The 16,806-nt window shown below is 39.2% G+C and overlaps 1 protein-coding gene across 6 annotated transcripts in view; it reads right to left on the bottom strand.

Annotated features, from left to right (window-relative positions):
* The window catches only part of RALGAPA1 (Ral GTPase activating protein catalytic subunit alpha 1), a 219,804-nt gene extending 205,062 nt beyond the window's left edge, over positions 1–14,742 (bottom strand). For 2 of the 6 annotated variants that reach the window (XM_057720816.1, XM_057720818.1), the window contains exon 1: positions 14,120–14,737. In XM_057720816.1, the coding sequence (XP_057576799.1) occupies positions 14,120–14,225 (106 nt within the window). In that variant the 5' untranslated portion in view covers positions 14,226–14,737. Of the gene's footprint in view, positions 1–14,119 lie in introns of all 6 variants that reach the window. The other 4 variants (XR_009051229.1, XM_057720815.1, XM_057720822.1 and 1 more) reach the window with 4 other exon arrangements.
* Positions 14,743–16,806: the final 2,064 nt, after the last annotated feature.

Genomic DNA, 16,806 nt, shown 5'->3' with positions numbered 1-16,806 from the left:
TTAAAGGACAAAGGAAAAAAGCCATCAACCTAGAATTCTAATCGTAGCAAAACATCTTTCAAAAAAGAAGGAAAAATAAAGACTTTCTGACATAAAAGCGTAAGGAATTCATGACCAGCAGACCATCATTACAAAAGAAATGTTAAAGCAAATCCTTCCAACAAAAACAAAATGATGCTACCTGCACGGAAATATCTATCTCTGAAAAGGAATGAAGAGCAATGGTTATACATGGGTAAATATATACCTTTTTCCTCATTACGTAAAAGTATCTAAAAGATAACTGCTCGTTTAGACAAAATAAACTATTATAGGGTTTACAACATGAATCAATATAAGTAAACGTATAATCAAAAAAGTATAAAGGCTGGGAGAAGAAATGAAAAGTACACTCTTGTAAAGTTCTTATACAAGTGGTATAATATCACTTAATAGTAAGTAGACTCTGGCAAGTTGAAAATATATACTGTAAATCATAAAGCAACCAGTAAAATAATAAAAGATTACAGCTAATAAGACAATAAAATAAATTTTTTAAAAAGTCATAAATTTGGGGACTTCCCTGGTGGTGCGGTGGTTAAGAATCTGCCTGCCAATGCAGGGGAACATGGGTTCAATCCCTGGTCCATAAAGATTCCACACGTCATGGAGCAACTAAGCCATATGCCACAACTACTAAGCCTGTTCCTTAGAGCCCGTGTACCGTAACTACTGAACCCACATGCCATAACTACTAAAGCCCATGCACTCTAGGGCCCGCATGCCATAAGTCCTGAGCTTGTGTGCCGCAGCTACTAAAGCCTGCGTGCCTAGAGCCCCATGTTCTGTAACAAGAGAAGCCACCACAATGAGAAGCCAGTGCACCGCAAGGAAAAGTAGCCCCCTACTCACCGTAACTAGAGAAAGCTCCAGTGCAGCAACAAAGACCCAACACAGCCAAATAAAATTCATTCACTAATTAATTAAAATAAAATAATTTAAAAAAATAAATGTCCTTGCTTTCAAGAGAATCAGAAGACAAGCCACAAACTGGGAGAAAATATATTAAAAAATAAACGTATTCAACTTTATGCAGAAAAAAGGCAAAAAAAGAGGGAAAAAAGAGAACCAAGAAAAGCCAAATAGAACACAGCAAGATAACAGACACAAAAGTAAATCAAACTCAAACAAACCAATAATGGCTTTAAATATACATTCAGATCTAAATAACAAGTTATTGGTCTGAATCTGAAAAGAGCAACTGCAAGTAAGGAGACTAAAACAGTAATCAAAAACCTCCCAACAAAGAAATATCCAGAACCAGATGGCTTCACTGGTGAATTCTACCAAACATTTAAAGAAGAATTCATACCAATTCTTCTCAAACTCTTTTCCATATAATGGAAACAAAAGGAATACTTCCAAACTCATTTTGCAAAACCAGCATAACCAAAACCAGACAAAAACTACAAAAAAAAAAAAAATTATAGGCCAATATCCCTGAAAAATATAAGATGCAAAAATGCTCAACAAAATATTAGAAAACCAAACACAACAATACATTAAAAGGATTGTAACCATGATTAAGTGGGATTTATTCCAGGCATGCAAGAATGGTTTCAAACATCCTCAAATTAACCAATGTGATTCATACATTAACAAAATGAAGGTTAAAAGTCATATAATCATCTCAACAGATACAGAAAAAGCATTTGAAAAAAAAACTCAATATCACATTCATAATAAGTACTCTCAACAAACTGGGTACTGCCACATAATAAAAGTCATATATGACAAGCTTACAGCTAATATCATATTCAGTAATGAAAAGCTGAAAAAGCAGGGTGCCTACTCTCATCACTCCTCAACACAGTATTAGAAGTCCTAGCCAGAGCAATTAAGCAAGAAGAAGAAATAAAAGGCATCCAAATCTGAAAAGAAGTATAACTATTTCTATTTGCAGATGACATGATCTTATATACAGAAAATCCTAAAGACTCCACTAGAAAACTATTAGAACTAATAAATGAAATCAGAACAATTGCAGGATACAAAATCAATATACAAATGTAATTTGTAGAAATGTAAATTTGTGCAGTCGCTATGGAAAACAGTATGAAGTTTCCTCAAAAAAGTAACAATAGAGGGATTTCCCTGGTAGTCCACTGCAGGGGGTGAGGGTTCCATTCCTGGTCAGGGCACTAAGATCCCACATGTTGCGTGGTGCAGTCAAGGAATTTAAAAAGAAAAAAAAAATGTTAAAAAAAAAAACTTAGAACTACCACGATCCAGCAATTCCACTTCTGGGTATATATCCAAAGGAAACAAAATCACTGCTCTGAAGAGAGATCTGCACTCCCATGTTCACTGCAGCATTATTTACAATAGCTAAGACACAGAAACAACCTAAGTGTCTGGCAACAGACGAATGGATAAAGAAAATGTGATATATAACAAATGGACGTGTATGTCCATACAAAGCAGTATTATTCAGTCAAAAAAAGAAGAAAATCCTGTCATTTGCTGCAGTACAGGTAGACTTTGAGGGCATTATGCTAAGAGAAATAAGACAGAGAAAAACAAATACTGTATGATCTCACTCATATGTGAAATCTAAAAAACCCAAGCTCATAGAAACGTCAAACAGAATGGCAGTTGAGGTAGGGGGGAGGGGTGGGGAAAATGGGTGAAGAGGGTGAAATTTTTAGTTATAAGTTTCGGAAATGTACAGCACAGTGACAAAGAAAAAAAAAGTCATCCAAACATATCAATTAAAAGGCCAAGATTATTAGATTAAAAATTAGGACTCAAATATATGCTGCCACCAAGAATCCACTTCATATAAATATAAAGAAACAAGCAGATTAAAAAGACAGGAAAATATATACTAGTCAATGAAAGAAGTCTATATATTACCATCAAAGTAGATTGTAGAGCAAAGACTATTACCAGCGATAAAGATATCATTTCATAATGCTAAAGAAGTCAACTTATCAAGAGGAAATAATAACCCTAAATGTTTAGACACCTAATAAGAGAGCTTCAAAATACATAATGCAAAATCTGATAGAATTCAAAAAGAAACAGATAAACCCCCAATTAGTCAGAAATATCAGCCCCCCCCCCCCAAATTCATAAAAACAAGGAGACAGAAATTCAGCAAGTATATAGGAGACCTGAACAATACTATCAAACAACCTGTCCTGACATTTTTTGAACACTTAAACCTACAACAGCAGAATATATACTGTTTTCAAGTGAATATGGAACATCCACCAAGTGAAAACATATTCTGGATTATCAAACTTCAATAGATTTTAAAGAATCTGAATTCTTTAAATTATATATGTTTTTAAAATACATGTTTTCTGACTATAATGAAATCAAATTAGAAATCAATAACAGATATCAGGATAATCCACCAATATTTGGAGCTAGAGGACACACTTGTAAATAACCCACAGATCAAAGAAGAAATCAAAAGAGAAGTTAGAATGCACTCTGGACCTAGCTGAAAATAAAAACACAAAATACCATAATTTGTGGGATGCTGTTTATGGGAAAATTTATATTACCAAATGCCTACATTAGAAAGAAAAAAGGTCTCAAATCAATAACCTCAGTTTACACTTTAAGAAACTAGAAAAAGAGCAAACTAAACTAAACTAAGCAGAAAAAGGAATAAAGACCAAAGCAGAAATCAATAAAATAAAAACAGAAAAACAGAGAAAAATCAATGAAGCCAACAAACTGGTTCTTTTAAAAGATCACTAAAAGTAATAAGCCTCCAGCCAGATTAATCAGGAAAGAAAGACAAATTAACAATATCAGGAATAAGAGGCGTGACATCATCACCAATTCTATAGATGTCAAAAGATAATAATGGAACATTATGAATAACTTTATACCTATAAATTTGACAGCTTATATGAAATAGGAAAATTCCTTGAAAGACACAAACTACCAATGTTCACTCAAGAAGAAATAGATAACCCAAACAGCCCTCTATCTCTTAAAGTAGTTAAAAACCTTTCCTCCAAGAAAAATCCGTATCTAGATGGCTTCACTGGTGAATTCTACCACACATTTAAGGAAAAAAAAATGATACCAATTTTATGCGAACAACTCCAGAAAACTGAAAAGGAAGGAATACTTCTCAATTACAAACATTTTAGCATACCAAATCCAACGACATATAAAAATGACAAGATATCACAATCAACTTAGGTTTGCAGAGGACTGCAGAGGTGATTTAACATTTGAAAATCCATGACTGTAATTTATCTTATTAACAGGATGAAAAAAATTTTTTTAACTTTTAACCTCAATAGAAACAGAAAAAGCATCTGACATATCTAATACTATTCTTGATGAAAACTCTTAGCAAACCAGAAAGAGAATAAAACTTTCAACATGACAAAGGGCATCTATAAAAAATCTGCAATTAACACCATACTGTAATAGTAAAAAAACTGATCGCTTTACCCTTAAGATCAAGAAAAAAACAAGGATAGCCACTCTCACCACTTCTATTCTACACTGTGCTAGAGATTCCAATAAGTTCAATAAGACAAGAAAAAGATATAAAGGCATCCAGATTAAAAAGAAGACCACCTTTATTCACGAGATCATGTACGTAAAAAAAATCCAATGTAATCTATAAAATACTAATAGAACTAAAAAGTGAGTTTAGCAAGGTTTCAGGATATAAGCTCAACATACAAAAATCAACTGTATTTCCTTTTACCAGCAATCAGAAATGGTCATGAAGATACCATTTACAATAGTATTAAAAGCAGAAAATATTATTGATGGGGAACATTTGGCTCCCAACAAGTCCCCTAACAAGGGTGCCAGCCTGGAGGACACAGTGACATTGGTGCTGCATGAGGTCACTCTCACCCGAGGGCTCTCTGCTTTGCAGGCTCCACTGGGCAATGTCAGCAGACCCTGGAAGGCACTGCCAAGCCACAGCCATCTTCTTGGCACTGTCCGCTGACCCCTGTGGCCTCCCTCTCTACCCCTTCACAGACAGTGCATCCTCTAGAACATTCCACAATGACAGCTGTGCTGTCCAGTATAGCAGCCAGTTCAGTGTGACTCCTGATCACTTGAAATGTGGCTACTGCAACCAAGAAGCTGCATTTTAAATTTTATTTAAATTTCATTAATTTACACTGAAATACCTGCAATGGTTTGTGGTGACTGTATTGGACAGCACTGCTCTAAGGTGACAAAAGAGCCCTCTTGCACCTCTGCCCCCAATCCTGACACCTCAGTGAGTTGCTGTTCCAATAAAAACCACACTTTCAAGGAATTCATTAATTGAAGCAAAGTCTGGCTATACTTCCTGGGGTTAAAGCCCAGGGCACCGCCACCTCTGAGGAATAAAGAAAGAAGCCCCATCCTTCACATCTCCATGGCTCTTAACCAGTCTACAGGGTTCCTCCCCAGGCATTACCTCACTGGCCACTCACAAACCCCTGAGAAATAGGTATTATTTCCCCCACTTTACAAGTGAATGACACAGTCCAATGTCACGCAGTTAGTCCTAGCCAAGTTGGGACTTGAATCCAGTTCCAAGTCCAGAGCCCAGGCTGTTACTGAATTTTACCAGAGAAGAGTGAAGGGGAAAAAAAGAAATAGTGTCTTTGAAAAATATCACATTTTCTTAAAAGAGTTCAAGCAGCAAAGTGACCCAGATTTTGATTCCACAACAGCTCTGACCATTCTCTCCCAGGACGTCACTGAATCACTCTTGTTTAAAACCATCAGTGACTGCCCATCATCTGCACTCCCGGGGCCCAGCAAACCCAGTGTCCTTGACAGCACCTCAGTGCTTTTCTTTCTCATTCATCCTTTCGATCTGCCTGCATTGAGCGCTTCAGCGCACCAGCACTCTGCCAGGCATCAGCATCTCTGCCCAGACCGTCTCCTGCATGCTCTTCAACCTGCCCCCATCCACCAAGGCTCTGAGCATCCTCTTCTGGGATGCCTTCCCAGAAACCATACGCACATGCATGCACATGCATGCACACGTGCATTCAAACACACCCTCCTCCAGCAGCAGAAATATTTGCTGATCTTACAATCCTTTTTATTACATTTTCTCACACTGCTTATAGTTTGTATAAATACCTCCCTCTGCCACTCAGCTATTGCTAGGATACAGTAGCTGAACACCACAAAGAACCTAACCCATGGAGCTTATATCTACTGAGGAACAACATCAAATTCACATATACACACAAACAACAACTTCTGTTGGTTCCAACTCAGAGTGCTGCACAGTGCCTACATAATAGTAGCTCTTAGTATTTATCTGAGTTTTTCCCACTCTGAATTTTTACAAATGGAATATTTATCCTAGACTCCTGTAGAGCATTCCACGGAAATAATATCAATAATAATGTGAGAAAAAAAAAAGCAGAAAATATTTAGGGACAAGTGAAGACCTGTATATTAAAAAGTACAAAACACTGCTAGAGAAATTAAAGAAGCCCTATATAAAATGAAGAAACATACCTTGTTCATGAGTCAGAGAATTCAATACTGTCAAATTTTCCCAAATTGACCTACAGATTCATCACAATCCTGATCAAAACTCCAGCAAGAACTTATTGTTTGTTTGTTTATTTATTTGTTTTTTAGAAAGTGACAAGCTAATCTTAAAACTCATATGAGAAGGTAAAGAACCTGACATAGCTCCCTCTCCCGCCACCCCAAAAAAACCTCTGAAAAGGAAGAACAATGTTGGAGGGACAACAACATCTAATTTCAAGATTTATTATCAAATTACAGTACCAACAACAATAAACACTGTTGGGGACTTCCCCGGTGGCGCAGTGGTTAAGAACCCACATGCCAATGCAGGGAACACAGGTTCAATCCCTGGTCCGGGAAGATCCCACATGCCAAGGAGCAACTAACCCGTATGCCACAACTACTAAGCCTCTGCCCTAGAGCCCGTGTGCTGTAACTACTGAGCCCACACATCACAACCACTGAAGCCCGTGCGCCTAGAGCCCATGCTCTGCAACAAGAGAAGCCACTGCAATGGGAAGCTGGAGCACTGCAATGAAGAGTAACCCGCGCTCACCACAACTATGCACAGCAACAAAGACCCAATGCAGCCAAAACATAAATTTTAAAAAAAGTTTTTTAAATACAGTTTAAAAAACAAACAAAAACACTGTGATAAAGGCATCAACACAGACGAAGAGATCACCAGAACAAAACAGAATCCCAAAATAGGTCCATACACACATAGACAACCGAGACTTGGAAAAAGTACAAAAGCAATTCATTAGAGAAAGGGCAGTCTTTTTCAACAAATGGTGCTGAAACATTTAGATATCCATATGCAAAAAGATAAACTTCAATCCATACTTCATACCATATCTGCAGAGTTAACTCAAGATGGATCATAGACCTAAATATAGATCCTAAAATTATAAAACTCTAGAAGAAAGCATAGGAGAAAATTTTTTGTAACCTTGACTTAGGCAAAGATTTCAGATACAACACCAAAAGCATGAACCATAAAAGAAAATGTTGATATATGGACTTAATCAAAATTAAGAATTCCTACTCCTTCGAAGAAAATTAAAGAATTAAAAGACAATCCAAAGACTGGGGGAAAAAAACCTTTGCAAATTATTGATCTGATATAAAGTACCTGTAACCAGAATATATACAGGATTTTCAAAACTGAGTAAGAAAACAAACAACTCAATTTAAAAATAGGTGAATGCTCAACATCACTAATCATCAGAGAAATGCAAGTCAAAGCCACAATGAGGTGTCACCTCACACCAATCAGAATGGCCATCATCACAAAATCTGGAAACAACAAATGTTGGAGAGGGTGTGGAGAAAAGGGAACTCTCCTGCACTGTTGGTGGGAATGTAAGTTGGTACAGCCACTATGGAAAGCAATTTGGAGGTTCCTTAAAAAACTACAAATAGAATTACCATATGATCCAGTAATCCCACTACTGGGCATATACCCAAAGAAAACCATAATTCCAAAAGAAACATGTACCATAATGTTTACTGCAGCACTATTTACAATAGCCAAGACATGGGAGCAACCTAAATGCCCATCACCAAATGAATGGATAAAGAAGATGTGGCATACATATACAATGGAATATTACTCAGCTATAAAAAGGGATGAGATGGAGCTATATGTCATGAGGTGGATAGACCTAGAGTCTGTCATACAGAGTGAAGTAAGTCAGAAAGAGAAAGACAAATACTGTATGCTAACTCACATATATGGAATCTAAAAATGGTACTGATGAACTCAGTGACGACAAGAACAAGGACGCAGATGCAGAGAATGGACTGGAGAACTCGAGGTTTGTGGCGGGACGGGGGGGTGAAGGGGAAGCTGAGATGAAGCGAGAGAATAGCACAGACATATATATATAGTACCAAGTGTAAAATAGATAGCCAGTGGGAAGTTGCTGTATAACAAAGGGAGTCCAACTCGAGGATGGAAGATGCCTTAGAGAACTGGGACGGGGAGGGTGGAGGGGACTGGGGGGGGGGGGGGGGAGTTGAGGGAGGGAGGGAATATGGGGATATGTGTATAAAAACAGATGATTGAACTTGGTGTACCCCCAAAAAAAATAATAAATAAATAAAAAATAGGTGAAAGATTTGAACTTGATTTCATCAAAGAAGTTATACAATGGCAAATTAAACACATGAAAAGAAGCTCAATGTTATTAGATATCAGGGAAATAGTAATTATATCCACTACATAACATTATAGCAGGTGACAAGAAAAAAAAATACCATACCAAGTGGTGTTGGTGCATTTGTGGAGGAACTAGAACTCTCATATGCTGCTTGTGAGAAAGTAAAATGGTCAAAAACCAAAAAACAGTACATCAGTTTTTAAAAAGAAACACACAACTGCCATAGGATCCATCCATTCCATTCTTAAGTATTTATTCCATGAGAAAAGAAAGCATATGTCTATACAACAGGTACACCTCACAGCAGTTTTATATGTAATAGTCCAAAACTGAAAACCCACATGTCTAGCAACATGTGAATGGGATAATCAAATTACAGCATATCCATACAATGGAATATTACTCAGCAATAAGAGCACTGTACTATAGACACGCCACCACACAACAAATATAGAGGAATTTCAAAATATGCGGAGTAAAAGAAACCAATCAAAAAAAGAGTAAATACTGTTAATCCCCTCCCCCTGTGTATATATATATATATACTCTGTGTGTGTGTGTGTGTGTGTGTGTGTGTGTATATACACACACAAAAAAAATACAAACTAATGTAGAGGGAGAGCAGATCAGTAGTTGCCCAGGGAAGGGGTAGGGTGGCAAGCAAGTAAGAGTGAGAGGAAGGGATTACAAAAGGGCAAAAAGGAAACTTTGGGAAGTTACAGATATATTTGTTTTCTTGATTACCTATGTTTCTAATCTTGACTGTCATGATTGCTTCACAAGGTATATGTATGTCAAAAAGTATTCAATTACCCCAATGCTCACAGCAGCATTATTTACAACTGCCAAGATATGAAAGCAACCTCAGTGTCCATCAATGGATGAATAAATAAAGATGTGGTGTATATATATATATATAATAGAACACTAGTTAGCCTAAAAAAGAATGAAACTTTGTCATCTGTAGCAACATGGATGGACTTGGAGGGTATTACGCTAAGTGAAATGTCAGAGAAAGACAAATACCGTATGATATCACTTATATGTAGAATCTAAAAAATACAACAGGGACTTCCCTCGTGGCACAGTTGTTAAGAATCTGCCTGCCAGTGCAAGGGACAAGGGTTCAATCCCTGGTCCAGGAAGATCCCAGATGCCATGGAGCAACTAAGCCCATGTGCCACAACTATTGAGGCTGTGTGACACAACTGAAGCCCACGCACGTAGGGCCTGTGCTCCACAACAAGAGAAGCCACCACAATGAGAAGCCCGCGCACCGCAACGAAGAGTAGCCCCCGCTCACCTCAACTAGAGAAAGCCCACGCACAGCAACGAAGTCCCAACGCAGCTAATAAATAAATAAATAAATAATACAACAAACCAGTGAATATAATAAAAAAAAAAGCAGACTCACAGATGCAGAGAACAAACTAGTGGTTACTAGTGGGGGGGGAGGGACAATATAGGGGTAGGAGATTAAGAGCTACAAACTACTATGTACAAAATAAGCTAAAAGGATACATGGGTAGAATGTGGGGAATATAGCCAATATTTTATAATAACTATAAATGGAATATAATCTTTAATAATTGTGAATCACTATATTGTACCCCTGTAACTTATATAATATTGTATATCACCTATACTTCAATTTTTAAAAAAACATTCAATTATATGCTTTAAATACCTGTGATTTACTGTCTGTCAATTACACCTCAATAAAGCTACCAGAAAGAATAACTCCACAATAATCAATATATCAGCTAAATAAGCGCTCATTTTTTTTTTTACGTCGAGAAGACTGAACTGTTACCTTGCCATACAAGAAAATTAACATTAACCAATATCCACTATATGCCAAGCATTATGTTCGCCACTTAGATTTAAGTTATGTGCTAAGTCAGTATCATTATTTTAAGGCCATTAGTTGTAAAAGCAAACAAACAAAAAACACCACACACAGACAAACACACACAGAGGGGGCAAGGGGAGATGATAACATGAAACTTTAGCAACTAGACAAGGCTTTATTTCTATTTTTTAATAATTCTAACTTTCAGTTCCTAAAAATCAAATTACAGCAATATCAATAAACACAGTAGATTTAAACCTAAATCCTCCAAGTTCTATAAATTCAGCTGGAATTGTCCTTCAGTGGGAACACAAGCCAGGACAAAAGCTTATACCAGATGTTTAAATTATGTTCTCATATACTGGGATGCATGAACTCTCCTATAAATACCCTGAGTGACTAGCAGTTCAATTTAAAGGTTAAAAAAATAGTTTAGATGGAACCAAACAAAAATCAAAATCCTGTGTAACTGGAGATGCCCCAACTCAAACTAGTTTCCCCAGTTTACTAGTTTACTAGTTTATGTAAAACTTGCACTTAACTTGCAAAAATGATTTGAAGTGGCTCTCCCATCTGCAAAATGGGAAACGTCTGAGACACCTTTCAGTCTTTGTCATTCTACTCTCTCCCACTCATTTTCTTAGGAATTACATTAATCACATTTCAAACAAAGTAACTGTAACCACTTAAAAGACATAGAATATTTTATTTAATTCACTGTTAGAACCAAGTACAGTATTTGGAGGACCATCTCTTTTTGTTCCGTATTTTGAGAAGGTTTACCTCAGCACTACTGACATCTGCAGTTAGAATATTGTTGTGAGGGATTATCCTGTGCATTTCAAGATGTTTATTAGCAGCATATGTGCTACCCACTAGATGCCAGTAGCACCTCTCTGCAGTTGTGACAACCAAAAGCGTCTCCAGACATTCTCATTGTTCCCAGGAGAGCAAAACTGTCCCTGGTTGAGAATTACTGTTCTAAAATGAGTGCAGTAACCTCTCTGCATGGAACTCCTCCACTCACAAGGCAGGGAGTCTGAAAGCACAAAGTCCTCTATTTGAAGGTTCTTTAGGAAATTTTAAATGTTTATATACAGTACATGCTCCATTTAGAAATAAATTACTAAAAAGCAATGTGGTTTTTTTTAAAGAAACTTGTACCATAATGTTTATTGCAGCACTGTTTACAATAGCCAGGACATGGAAGCAACCTAAATGCCCATCAACAAATGAATGGATAAAGAAGATGTGGCATATATATACAATGGAATATTACTCAGCTATAAAAAGGGATGAGAAGGAGCTATATGTAATGAGGTGGATAGAACTACAGTCTGTCATACAGAGTGAAGTAAGTCAGAAAGAGAAAGACAAATATTGTATGCTAACTCACATATACGGAATCTAAAAATGGTACTGATGAACTCAGTGACCAGAACAGGGACGCAGATACAGAGAATGGACTGGAGAACTCGAGGTTTGGGAGGGAGCGGCGGGGGGGGGGGGGGGGGGGGGGGGTGAAGGGGAAGCTGAGATGAAGCGAGAGAGTAGCACAGACATATATATACTACCAACTGTGAAATGGATAGCCAGTGGGAAGTTGTTGTATAGCAGGGGGAGTCCAGCTCGAGGATGGAGGATGCCTTGGAGGACTGGGGCGGGGAGGGTGGAGGGGACTGGGGGGGGGGTGTGCGGGGGGGGGAGTTGGGGAAGGGAGGGGGTGCGGGGATGTGTGTATAAAGACAGTTGATTGAACTTGGTGTACCCCTAAAAAAATAATAAATAAACTACTGTTTTGTTTTCAAACTAAGAAAGCTAGGCCCTACAAAATATCTGATATGTATGACCTCTTAATTTAGACCATGTCTGCAGGGTGGAAAAAAACTTCTATGCCAAAGAAGTACATACGAACCATTCCTTAACCACCCCATAACTAAAGAATTGTGGCAGTTAATTTAGGAAATGTCAATACTCTATTGGAACTCAACTTTATAGCTCTGCCATTACCCAGCCTACAGTTTGTCCCAAGTAGGTATCAAATTCCATTAAGTCTTCAATGTCAAACTGCCATTAACTGTGATAAATCTCCTACATCAACACACTAACTTTCCCTGTCTCAGTCTCCTAGCCAAATTTTTTCTTCAGTGACTTAACTCTCAAGTAGAACGAAAGTAAAAAAATAACAATCTCAACTACATTTAAAAGATTTACATTTTCTTGAAAAAAAAATCTTTTTACATTGCAAAATTGGATTTAATTGCTTTCTTACTATTCCACAGGAAAAAATACAATTTACTTGTGATTACAGATTTGCTGCCATAAACGTAGAAAGAGTAAAAAATTAAACTGGAGACATGAAATCTGGGTTCCAGTTCTGGCTCTGCCTCCTACTAGCTGGATGACCACGTAACATTCCCAAACTTCAGCTTTCTCATTTGTAAAAAAAAATGGAGGATAATAATTTAACTAACTCTAGAGTTGTGAGGATTAATTATAATTCATGTGAAGTTATTTTGTAAACAGTAAAGTAACATACAAATGTTGGCTATTGGTGGTATACTGTTAACGAGTAAACCATATAGTAGAGAAACATGCACATCAAATAAGGGACTTACTTATGTCACTGAAAAAGCGTCACTTTTCAAAACGAACATTCTTTTGGAAGAGAGCCTGAGATAAACTCTGAACTAGGATTCAGGAATCTGGGTTCTCAACTCAGTTCTGCCATTAACCCTCTGTATCAACGAAGGCAAACTAACTTTCCTTTTCACCACAAATTTCATCTAAAAAGATCCAGGTACTGGACCAGTTGTTCCATAAGTATTATTACAGCCCTTAGCGGTCCAGGAAATGAGCAAGTGTCCAAAAAATCCGTTTAACATAAAATCCACAACTCAAGAACAGTTTGGTCTGCCAGCAAAACAGAGGGCAAAAGACGGCAAGAAAATTTTAATTAAAAATGGAATTCTACCTAATTCTCGAGAAGAGAAGAAAGCTATACACTACTTCGTTTTTTTATAATTAATAACAGTTCTCCCTCTAAATGACAGCATTCATGAACAAGGTGCATTAACAAGGGTGGGGTTCTTTCCCACAAGCTTTTTGGGAACCACCCACTTCCCAAGGAGGTATAACTGCTTCCTCCTTGCCCTCCTTAGCCAAGAAACTTGAAATATTAAGGCTTATATTGTCTGAGATTTTTTTTTTTTTTCTTTTCACTTGGGTGGGGATGGCGGTAGTCATCTGACAAACACATCCTATAAACACCATTATCCGCAACACCAAGTCTCCCGAGAGTCTAAAAATAACCTAAGTTTTTAGAGTAATAACTGTTTTTAAAAGCGAGTTCAAGATATTAACTCAAAATGAGATAAACCCGTGTTAGTGTGATTAGTGTTTACCAACCGCCAAGGGTTCCCTTCCCCAAATTATCCGCCCTCCCGCGTCTCTGCAGGGGCGACGCCTCGCCCTCTACTCCCGCATCGCGCCAGGGCTGAAGAGAGAGCCCCCACGGGCTCCCAGGAGAGGGAAGGCCGGGCAACCCAGGCCTCCAGGCGCCGCCACCCCTCGCCCTCACCGATGACGATGCGCAGGTGCTTGAGGCGGGTCAGCGCGTCCTTCTTGGTGTCCAGCACCTTCTGGGTAGACTTCTTCACGTCCCCGTGCGGTTTCTTGGAGAACATCCTGCCGCCGCCACGGCCGCCACCGGCCCCCTCCCGGCCCGGTCCCGGCGGCGGAAAGTGGAGGGAGTGGGCGGGGAAGAGACTAGCGTGAGCAGCTCATTCACTCCCCAGCCTTGAGGGCCCCGGCGCGGCCGACTCCTCCCAAGTGCAGGCCAGGGCCGCCACCTCCACCCGCTTCGCGCGGCGGCTGCAAGGCACCTTCGGGTCCGGCTCCAATATGGCGGCTCCCCTCTCCCAGCCCTGCACGGAGCGACGGAGACCCGGGCGGGTCGCCCGCCGCCGCCGCCGCTTCCTGCGGCCGCCGCTCGCCGCCACAGGCCGGGGCCCGGCACCCAGGACCCGGAGCCGCGGCGATGGGGCTCTCGGCAGCAACAGCACCACTCCTCTCTCCCTGAGGCCCCCTTAAGGTTAAAGCTTCTTTAGCAGTTTAGACCCTGCAGAGGCCGACACGGAGACGGAGTGCGGTGAAGGCGTTTCACGACTTTGCCGTCGGTGGCGAATGGTCCCCGTGGCAACCGCCTTCTGACGTCAAGGGTTCGTGACGTCATGCCAGCGTGAGATCACCCGTGGCATTAGCCTCCTTCGGGTTCCTGTGAAAGCAGCCAGAGGAGGAGCCTGAGAAAGTCAGGGAACGTAATTTCTGCGTGCGCCGTTGTAAGCGTGGTGACTCCTAGCCAAGCTCCCAGAGCCGTTTTAGTTTTTAAAGGTTCTCCGCCTTTCTCTGCTGTTGACTATGTAACTTAAGAAGTGACTTAAGAACATAGCTCCAAAACATCAAAGCAGAAGTGCAGTATATTTTGGATGCCAGTTCTGAAGGCTTTGATTGTAACACTCCTTGATTTCCTTAATTTGAATTTTGTTTAGATTTTTTTTGTTTGTTTTGAAAAGTGGTGATTAACAATTTATTGTAGTTTAGAGATTTGTAGGGTTATAGTACATCCTCTTGGTTAAAATTATCTTGCACAAATGAGTTCTTCCAAAAGCATGCCGTAACAGGAAGAAAAATTAAAGGGAAAAGAAATCTGGAGAACTTTAAGGGTTAATTTTCTTGATTATGTTGAGTTCACAAATCCAGGTGAAAATTGCTAAGGCACAGGTAAAAAAGTTAATAGAAAACATGAAAAAAAAAAATCACAAAAGTGTGTACGCAACTAAAACGTGAAAAATGTTCACGCTCACGGATAATTTTTAAAAATCAGATTAAAACCATGTTTATTTTTAAACAAATTTTAAACAGCTTTATTGAGGTGTCCTTGATATACAATAAACCGCACATTTTCAAAGTGTACAGTTTGGTAAGTTGGATACTTGCATACACCCATGAAAACATAAGCACAATCAAAATAGTGAACATATCCATCACCACGTAAATTGTTCTCTTGCCCCTTGGTAATCCCGCCCTCCTACTGCCCCACAGCTTATCACCCGGCAATCACTGATCTGCTTTCTGTCGCTTGGAGTTTGCGTTTTCTAGAGGTTTATAGAAGCGTAAGCATACAGTATACTCTTTTTTGTATGGTTTCTTGCATTCAATATAGTTTTTTTCTTTTAATAAGCGTTTTATCAGTCAAAATAGGAAAGTTTGTTTTTAAAGTAGCCGTCTTACTGCTGGTGAAGGCGGCAGCAGACACTCCTATTGCTTGCTAGAAAGAAGCAGAAATCACTACAAAATTTGGCATGTATCAGGACACTTAAAAATGTCTACAAAAACTTCATTAGTTTCAGGTTTAGAACCCTATTCTAGAATATCAGAAATGAGAAAAATATTTGTGTAAAAATGTTAAAGCATGATTTATAACATTGAAAGATTGGAAACTGAATGTCCATCAGAAAGGAGATAAACATCCAGTAGGTGGAATGTCATCCAGCCATGAAAATTATTAATATGAAGACTTTTTAATGACATGGAAAATACTCAAGAAATTATTAAGTGAAAAAGCAATACAAAGCTGAAAATATGTTATCAAAACTGTGAAAGAGGACTTCCCTAGTGGTGCAGTGGTTAAGCATCCACCTGCTGGGCTTCCTAGGTGGCGCAGTGGTTGAGAATCTACCTGCTAATGCAGGGGACATGGGTTCAATCCCTGCTCCAAGAAGATGCCACAGAGCAACTAAATCCCTGTGCCACAACTATTGAGCCTGCGCTCTAGAGCCCGTGAGCCACAACTATTGAGCCCATGTGCTGCAACTACTGAAGCCCACGTGCTTAGAGCCTGTGCTCTGCAACAAGAGAAGCTACGGCAATGAGGAGCCTGTGCACCACAATGAAGAGTAGCCCCCACTCACCGCAACTAAAAAGAAAGCCTGCGCACAGCAAAAAAGACCCAACACAACCAATAAAATAAATAAATAAATAAATTTATAAAAAAAAAAAAAAGAATCCACCTGCCAGTGCAGGGGCCACAGGTTCAAACCCTGGTTCGGGAAGATCCCACATGCCGTGGAGCAACTAAGCCTGTGCGCCACAACTACTGAGCCTGCACTCTAGAGCCCTCGAGCCACAAGTACTGAGCCTGCGTGCTGCAACTACTGAAGCCAGAGTGCCTAGAGTCTGCACTCCACAACAAGAGATGCCACAGCA

The sequence above is a fragment of the Hippopotamus amphibius genome, chromosome 2 (genome assembly GCF_030028045.1).
Source record: "Hippopotamus amphibius kiboko isolate mHipAmp2 chromosome 2, mHipAmp2.hap2, whole genome shotgun sequence".
Taxonomy (NCBI): Eukaryota; Metazoa; Chordata; class Mammalia; order Artiodactyla; family Hippopotamidae; genus Hippopotamus; species Hippopotamus amphibius.
The sequence above is the reverse complement of the archived record's forward strand: the minus strand, read 5'-3'. Positions and strand labels throughout refer to the sequence as shown.